This window comes from Myotis brandtii, unplaced genomic scaffold (assembly GCF_000412655.1).
Source record: "Myotis brandtii unplaced genomic scaffold, ASM41265v1 scaffold95, whole genome shotgun sequence".
NCBI lineage: Eukaryota > Metazoa > Chordata > Mammalia > Chiroptera > Vespertilionidae > Myotis > Myotis brandtii.
In genome coordinates this window covers 738,736-748,433 of record NW_005371920.1, presented here as the reverse complement: position 1 = coordinate 748,433, position 9,698 = coordinate 738,736, and the positions used below count along the sequence as shown (strand labels likewise).

The 9,698-nt window shown below is 38.5% G+C and overlaps 1 protein-coding gene across 6 annotated transcripts in view; it reads left to right on the top strand.

The window, feature by feature from the left end:
- Nucleotides 1–9,698, top strand: part of RBM27 (RNA binding motif protein 27) — a 75,128-nt gene that overhangs the window by 25,037 nt on the left and 40,393 nt on the right. For all 6 annotated transcript variants that reach the window (XM_014533152.1, XM_005885993.2, XM_014533151.1 and 3 more), the window contains exon 8: nt 737–871. In XM_014533152.1, coding sequence (XP_014388638.1) covers nt 737–871 — 135 coding nt within the window. The remainder of the gene's footprint in view (nt 1–736; nt 872–9,698) is intronic.

The following is a 9,698-nucleotide window of genomic DNA, read 5'->3' as shown; positions in this document are numbered from 1 at the left end:
GGCTAGAAGAGGTCAGTGGCGGGGAGGGGGGGAAGGGACATATGCAATACTTTCAACAATGAAGATTTAAAAACAAACAAAAAGTAATATGGTCCTTTATAATTCAGCATTTGTGAATATTTATTGTCACATAAATGGTATACTTGTATAGTTCAAATTGATGCTATTCCCAGGTAAAATAGCATCTTTATGTATAGAAATTCTTAAAATAAAAGTTATCTCCCTGAACTTCTTAAAAGTTAAATCCAAGACTGTAATTTCCCCCCAATATTTTGCTAGAACAAATTTAAGGAAACAGAAAAGTTAAAAGAACTATATGTTGCCTGGCTGGTGTTGCTCAGTGGTTGAACATTGACCTATGAACCAGGAGGTCATGGTTCGATTCCCGGTCAGGGCACAGGCTCAATCCCCAATAGAGGGCATCCAGGAGGCAGCTGATCAATGATTTTCTTTCTTTAAATATATTTTTATTGATTTCAGAGAGGAAGGGAGAGAGGAGAGAGAGAGAGAAACATCAATGATGAGAGAGAATCATTGATCAGCTGCCTCCTGCACACCCCTTACTGGGATTGAGCCCGCAACCCAGGCATGTTCCCTTGACCAGAATTGAACTTGGGAACCTTCAGTCTGCAGGCCAACGCTCTATTCACAGAGCCAAACCAGCTAGGGCTATAGTGAGTATTTTTATTAGTTAGGAAATATTAATGCAGTGTCTTTTACTTACTGTTATCTGTAGGACCACCCATAACACAGTCAAGCTTAATAAACAACCGTGACCAGCCTGGGTCAAGTGCAGTGCCCAATCTTGCACCAGTGGGAGCAAGACTACCTCCTCCTTTACCCCAGAACCTCCTTTATACAGTATCAGAACGTAAGTAAAAATAGTTTGACTTAAAATTGCTCAGCAAATAGGAGCCATTTTTTTTCATATCAGTGTTATACTTTTTAAAATACAATTAATTTGTATACTTATGGATTGTGCTATATAAAATCGTATTTGTATTTTCATGGTAGTTTACTGTGTGGATATGTTATATAGCTGGATTTTAATTTTCTGTATGGGAAGCAACCAGTTGATCTGTCTCTCTTACATCAGTGTCTGTGTGTGTCTCTCTCTCTCTCCCTCTTTTTTCCCCTCTCCCTCCCTCCCTTTCACTCTCTTAAAAGCAATGGAAAAAATATCCTCAGGTGAGGGTTAACAAAAAAAAAATTTTTTAGTGTAATATTTTTTTCCGGTCATAGTTTTTAAATGTCTTTCTATTAAGTTGATTTAAAAATTATTTTTGTCTTTTAATAAAATTGCCTTTGAGAATTAATTCAAGTTTATTTTTATAAATACTGTAATTAATCATTTCAAAAAATTAGAGTTTGCTTCAGTTCAAATGAAGTAAAGTATATGTATATTTGCATTGTAATAAAGAACTTGAACTATGCTCAAAGCTTAACAAATTGAGAAAGTTTAAATTATGGATATTTTATTGTCATTAAAATTACCATGAAAAGTCACAGCATAGAAAATAGTAGAAATGAAAAACAGCATATCAAATGGTATTTAATTGTGAAAATTATGTCAATAGGGACCTAAAGTAAACAGAAAAATAAAATTTGGATTTTTTGAAGTAAAAATAGGACTATGCTCAATGCTAGCTATGTACTGAGAATATACTGATTAATAAGAAATGATTTGCCTGGCCAGCATGGTTCAGTGGTTGAGCGTTGACCTATGAAACAGGAGGATAGGGTTCGATTCCAGTCAGGGCACATGTCTGGGTTGCGGGCTTGAGCCCCAGTGTGGGTGGGGTGTGCTGGAGGCAGCCAATAAATTATTCTCTCTCATCATTGATGTTTCTATCTCTCTCTCCCTCTCCCTTCCTCTCTGAAATCAATAAAAAAATATATTTTTTAAAAAAGGAAATGATTTTTCTCTTAGGAAGCAAAAAATTATAATGGAAAGAAATATGTAAAAACAAAACTCAAAACCAATTACAGTGTATTAAAAGTAAATGAACAGAATGATTCAGAAACACAAATGACAAAGGCACTAATTCTGCCAAAAATGGAACCTTCATAGTCTGTAATTATCAGTTGCTTTGGAAGAGGAAAATTGAATGTTAAAAGAAAAAAATTAACCCACTGTAAAATGAGGTAGGATACGTTAATGTCAGATGGTTCTAGTTTTAAAAAAAAACCTTTGTAGTTTTGTTGTTTTTGTAAAATGTCAGATACTTTGAAAAGGACTTAAATAATGAGAAATGCTATATAATTGGATTATATAGCATTGTCTGGAAAAACAGCAATTCATACACCTATTAAAATCAACTATTGCCCTGGCCAGTGTGCTTCAGTTTGTTGAGCATCGCCCACGCACTGAAAGGTCACCGGTTCAATTCTAGGTCAGGTCTCATGCCTTGGTTGTGGGCTCGATCCCCAGTAGGGGGCCTGCAGGAGGCAGCCTATGGATGTTTCTCTCTCCCTCTCCCTCCCAACTCTCTAAAACTCAATAAAAACATATTTTAAAAAAAGATTTTAAAAAATCAACTATGTCCTCTGAAGCATTTAAACATTTTACCCAAATTTGAAGTCATCAACTCAGTATCTATTATTTTGGTTTTCACAGGATCATTTTTAAATTGACTCTTTACTATCTTAAATTTGGTCTGTTTTTTTTTTTCTTCTTTGAAGAAGACAGAATGGAATCTATAATAATAAAAGCATAATATGCTAATTAGACCGGACGTCCTTCCAGATGAAGCCAGGGCTGTAAGTGAAGCCTGAGTCCCAGGTGCCAGAGGGAAGCCAGTGCTTGCAGCCAGGGATGGAAGGCCAACTCCTGCACAAATTTCATGCATTGGGCCTTTAGTTTTTTTATAACTGCTAACTAAGCTCATTATACTAGGTGTGTGGGAAAGTTATCTATCTATCCCAGTGGTTGGCAAACTGCGGCTCACGAGCCACATGCGGCTCTTTGGCCCCTTGAGTGTGGCCACAAAGTTTCAATCGCACTGTACGTGCACGCCCGCACGTGGTATTTTGTGGAAGAGCCACACTCAAGGGGCCTCAGTTTGCCAACCACTGATCTATCCTATATAATAAAAACCTAATATGCTAAGTGTCCAGTCATCTGGTGACGGGTCAACTGTTCAACCAATCAAAGTGTAATATGCTAATGATATGCTAAGGCCACTCAACCGCTCGCTACGATGTGTACTGACCACCAGGGGGCAGACAGTTGACTGGTCGACCAGTCACTAATACGTGCACTGATCAGCAGGAGGCAGACGCTCTGACCAGTAGGTTAGCTTGCTGCTGGGGTCCGGCTGATCGGAACTGAGGAAGATGGGCCGGACACTCCCTGGAGCCCTCCTGTGGTCCCTCCTTGGCTCTGATCATGCACCGGTGGGGTCCCTCTGCCTGTACTGTACCCTCTTGCAATCCGGGGGATGACCCCTCTGGGGGATGTCAGAGAGCTGGTTTCGGCCCGGTACCTCAGACCACTCCACTCAGGAGGGCGCCAGATGCAGAGCTCACAGCTGGCGAGTGCTGTGTTGGTGGCGCGAACCTCTCCCTATCGGGACTGGTTGGGTGCGAGCCCGTGGCAGGCGTAGTGGGGCCGGGATGAGTGGGAGTGGCAAATAGGAGCTGCAGGCGGTGTTGGACTGCAGGTTTCGGCCTGATACCCACAGGCATCCCCGAGGGACCCCACCCGTGCATGAATTCATGCACCGGGCCTCTGTCCTATATAATAAAAGGCTAATATTCAAATCAACTGAATGGCAGAACAATTGATTGCTGTGATGCACACTGAACACCAGGGGGCAGACACTCGATGGAGGAGCTGCCCCTCGTGGTCAGTGCGCTCCCACAGGGAGAGCACTGCTCAGCTAGAAGTGGGGCTCATGGCTGGCGAGCACAGAGGCAGTGGCGGGAGCCTCTCCCGCTTCCATGGCAGTGCTAAGGATGTCTGGCTTAGAGCAGAGCAGGCCTAAGCTGTCAGTTGGCCATCCCCCAAGGGCTCCCAGTCTGCAAGAGGGCACAGGCCAGGCTGAGGGACCCTCCCAAGTGCACAAATTTCTGTGCACCGGCCCTCTAGTATAGTCAATAATATCCTAATAGCTATGTATGGTGTCAGATGGGCAGGAGATTTATCAGTGTGATCACTTAGTAAATTATATAATGTCTAATCACTGGGTTGTACATCTTAAACTAATAAAATATTGTATGTCAATTGTAATTGAAAAATAAAAAAAAATTGATTTAAATTTTTAAAATAGATTTGTGTGTACCACACAACCAATTCCAAGTATACTTTTGCCCTATAGATTTTTTTAATTTAATAAGAATACAATTTTTACCATGACATTGTGCTCCACCAAAATTTGTATTCATATTATCACCATAAAAAAATAAATTACACACACTGTAAAAAAGAATATCATACCTAAAACTTTGTTTTTAATGTTGAATTTTAAAACTAAACTTATGATAGCTTTTACAATAGTACTGGATATTTTGTCTTTGAATGAGTAACCCTTTAAAACTTCCACTTTGATTCTATGAATTAGATTTAAAAAATAAACATTATTATAATTGACTTTTTTGATTTTCCATTTCATTGTTTGATACATTCTTCTGTCAATGGAGCCAAGACATTAGCAACTCTCATTTCACCTTTTTTTTTTTTTACATGCAAAGAAAACCTGGTGTTGAAAGAAGTGAAATTAACTTACTAGTAGAAAGATCTGTCATTTGATTTAAATGAAAAGTCATACTTCACAAAGTGATATATTTCAACATCAACAAGTGCATTTATTAAATCATCATTTTGGGCCAGAGTCTTCTTAAATAAATACAAATAACTTTTAAAATAGATTCTGACATAGAGTAGATTTGAGTCTTGTAGTTGTTATGTGACCCATGTTATTCCTACAGCTCCTCAAGGTGGGTGATCAATATTGAAAAAGTCACATCATGAACTTTTGTAAGAATTGGAAGTTTGATTTAATGAATTAAATGTACAGTTGTTTTTTTAGTTCATTAACTACTAAAAAGGTTTAATGGAAAACACTAAAAGAAATCAAATTATGAAATAGCCGCTGATTTACATCATAAACAAAACTGCCCTAGAAGAGCAATCAGACAATTGTGTACACTCTATGGCAGGATTGCTCAGGCTTTATTTCCTACATTTATTTTGTGTTCATTTATAATTTCCCACCTTGCCCACTAACTGTCCATCTGGTAGTTTCCTGCATCTCACAGGCTACAGAACAGGCTTCAGCAAAATCAACTGGCACACCCAATGTCTGACAGAGGAAACAGCAGCCAATACTCCCACTACCATCTGTGTTCACTCTGTGTTGTTTGAACAAGCGTTATTGCATCATTGAGCATCCTTGAGTGGGAAATGTTAGCCATATTGTGTCTGGGTGTGGTTAGAAGAGGAGGGATGGGCTATCACGTTGTCTTTCAAATGCACTATCTGTTCATGTGAGCATCCTTCTCACCGTATACTAGTACTTCTCTCTCATATTGCTGAAGGGGGGCAGGCCGGGCTTGGGGACCCCCCCCCCCCCAGTGCACAAATTTTTGTGCACTGGGCCTCTAGTTTATATATAAAAGACTAAGCGACGGGCTGATTAGCTGGTAGCTATGACGTGCAATGATCACCAGGGGGTAGACGCTCCGACCAGTAGCTATGACATGCACTGACCACCAAGGGGCAGACGCTGAACGTAAGAGCTGCCGAGCTGCGATATTGGCAGCTGTGGTTCTCGGGTGACGCACCCGGAACCATTGAGGAGGGAGTTCGATTCCGGGGTGCGTCGCCCAAGAACTGCCCTCTTGCAATCTGGAATCCCTCAGGAGATGTGAGAGAGCCGGTTTCGGCCCAGTCCCTGCAGGCCAGGAACCCCACCAGTGCACGAATCTGTGCACTGAGCCTCGTATAGAATATAACATCCTGGATTCTAGAGACTGGTTCTTAAGTTGAAGGCAATTGTCCATCTTCAAATGAATTTACATAGACTATCTTTATCTTTCTGAAAATATATTTCCTATTATCAACAATATAAAATTATTCAAACACTATATTCCTAAACTCAAGATTTCTCATTTAATTCTGTGGATGGTATGTTATTTCTCTGTGCAGAATCATGGATTTTGATGGTTAGAGAGGTGAATCAGTCTCCACCAGAAGCATTGTCTAGAGTTTTGTCTAGGTGTATTGTCTAGAGTTTTTCTCCCCTTGTGTCTTACTTGGATTTGTGTTGCTTTAGTTGTCATTTTGCCCATTTCAACATAGAGATATTCATCCAAAGCAGTAATTGTCATTTGGATACTTTTAATAAATAGGCTTTCATCTCTTTAAATGACTCTTTATTGAGCTCCTCCTATGCACCAGACATGGTGTAAGCCCTGGAGCTTCAGAAGGTATGCCAGGAACCTTGGATTTGCTGATAGAGAAGACACATGATAAATATGGCTAATAATCGGAAGGTATAGCTTTATATTTTTTCTAATTGGGCTTTTAGTTTGAAACTTATGTTGGGCCCAGCCATGGTGGCTCAGTGGTTGAGCGTTGACTTATGAACCAGGAGGTTACAGTTCGATTTCCAGTCAGGACACATACCTGGGTTGCAGTCTCGATCCCCAGTAGGGGGCGTGCAGGAGGCAGACAATTAGTGATTCTCTCTCATCATTAATGTTTCTCTCTCTTCCTCTCCCTTTCTTTCTTAAATCAATGAAAAATATATTTTAAAAAAAAACTTATCTTGGGATTTTTCCCCCCTGTGAATACTCCAAAGGACAAAATCAGGAAAATCACAAAGAGTAGCTAAAATTTGAGTTTGAATAAAGACTATCAACTCAATAAAATTAATAATAATGTGAAAATATTGCTATCAGGCATGTAAGATACAAACAATTTAAGATAGAAATGTGAACTTGGCATGTTTGAAGTTTGAAATTATCCAATCATACTCTGCACCAATTAAAATTAAATTGAATGCATATAAATTGTGAATGGCTCATCTTCACCATTATTGTAACCTATTTGATTTTTAAAAACTTTTTATTATGGAAAAATTTCCAATATGCACAGGAGAACAAATATTATATTACAATCTTCATATCCTCATTTACCAGCATTAGTGTTTATCAACATATGGTTAATCTTGCTTCATCTATAACTCACCCCTGACTTGATTTTATGGAGCAAGCCCCCAAACATGATATTTCATCTGTAAAAACTTAATTTTCTCTAAAAGATAAGGATTAAACACACATAACACACAATCACAATACTTTATCACACTCCCCCAAAAGTTTGTAACAGTTATCCTTTGTCAAACATGCCAGTCAGTATTCATACTTCTTAATTGTATCATAAATGTCCTTTTACAGCTGATGAATTTGAAGCTGGATTCAAACAAGGTTACACATTATATTTAGGTGATATGTTTCTTAAGTCTTTAAATCTGTAACACTGATACTTACTTGCTGAAGAAACAAATCATTTGTCCTGTAGAATTTTATTTTTTTATATCTGGACTTGGCACAGTGCATCTCCTGGTGTCATTTAAGACATTCCTTTATCCCCTGTATTTCCTGAAAATTGGAGGTTAGATCTAGAGCAACCGTGGGCAAACTACGGCCCGCGGGCCGGATCCGGCCCGTTTGAAATGAATAAAACTAAAAAAAAAAGACCGTACCCTTTTATGTAATGATGTTTACTTTGAATTTATATTAGTTCACACAAACACTCCATCCATGCTTTTGTTCCGGCCCTCCGGTCCAGTTTAAGAACCCATTGTGGCCCTCGAGTCAAAAAGTTTGCCCACCCCTGATCTAGAGACTTAATTAGGTTTGGCTTTTTCCTTTGGGGGCATGAATATTTTATTGATGGGGTTATATACTTCCTACTGCAGTACATCATTATATTCATAATACCAAGTTGTCTTCTTTCTGTGTTATAGATTTTCTTCAGTGTGTACAGGTGTTTTCATCCTGACCCATCCATTTTAACAGTTAGTTGCTCATGGTTTCGGCGGCCATTGTAATTATTGCCTAGATCTGTTGTTTCTTTAGGGGTTATAAAAGTGTCATATTGTAATTATATAATTTCTTCTACATTTATTGGCTAGCATTCTACAAAGTAAAACTCGGGAGTGTTAGCTATTTCGTTAACCTGAAATGTATTTTTTACAGGAAAGATGGGATAAATGCTTGTTTCGTTTCATTTACCAGTTTTAGAATAATGAATTGGTTTCCTAGTATCTTCCAAAGGGGACCACTGTATTTTTTTAAGTATCATAATGAATTCATGGATTTTTAGCATTTGCTGTTTTACTCCCTTACAGCCCTTTTCAATGTCCAAATTTCATCTTTGACCAGTGGCTCTTGCAGGTTGTTTTGTTTTTGGCATGCTAGTGTTTGATAGCCATCTTGCTTCTGGAAGGATAAGCTATACCAAGGTGCACCACCTTTCTCATCTTATAAATTGTCGGCTCAGGCCTAGAATCACCTTTTTATCAAAACAACTGTTTAGCCCTAGCCGGTTTGGCTCACTGGATAGAGCGTCAGCCTGGGGACTCAGGGGTCCCAGGTTCGATTCCGGTCAAGGGCATGTACCTTGGTTGTGGGCACATCCCCAGTAGGGAGTGTGCAGGAGGCAGCTGGTCGATGCTTCTTTCTCATCGATGTTTCTAACTATCCCTCTCCCTTCCTCTCTGTAAAAAAATCAATAAAATATATATTAAAAACAAACAAACAAAAAAAACCACAACTGTTTATTTTTGAAATAGTATTTAGAGACTTCAAAATGTGTTGAAGAAAATTAGGCTTCATCTGAATAAACAGCTGTCTTTCTGAAGTGTTCGAACACATGTTCTTTGTCATTTGTTTTTTAAAAAAAGACATTCTGCAAACTAGTCTTTTAGTTTCCAATTTACTTTGAGGTAGTTACTAATTCAAACTACTTGTTACATTGAATGCTGTATCATAAATCTAAACTAATCACATGACTGAGGTTGTACTTGTTTTTTTCTCTTTAGCACACTAATTCATTCTTCAAGAAATTGTCTGCAGTAGGTCATTCTCAACTATTTTTAGATCATTGAGGATATGTTGAATTGTTTTTGCAGTGTAATAGATCAACCCTTTTCTTTTTTAAAAAATCTTTATTGTTGAAAGTATTGCATATGTCCCCTCTTTTTCCCCATTGATCCTTTCTAGCTGATCCTTTTCTAATGTAAATTTGGAAGGGATTGGGGCTGAGCACACAATATGTAGTCAGCTATACAGTATATGTGTCACTTCCTCCTTTGTTCCTTATATGGGAAGAGAAGGTAATAATGTTTAGCACATCCATTTCTCTTCTGCATTTACTATGAAATCAAGTGGTTGCTTTGTGGCTTGTCCTATTAAAGTTTATTAAAAATCTTTTGGAATTTTACAAGTTTTAAGGTCATTTCATCGGGTGTTTTAAAAGATTCTAAATTCACTTTATTTTGTCTTGTGTCACATAGTGAATGCCTGACTTTAGATATAAATGACTAAGTCTTAGAAATAGGTCTTACATGTGGTAGTCTGTGAAAAAGATACTGTTAAATGACCAGCCAAAGGGAAGTTTTGTTCCTCAATACCTTGTCTTTTTTCATCTTGTTCTACAAAATTTGGCTTCATTGCGTCTGACATTCTTG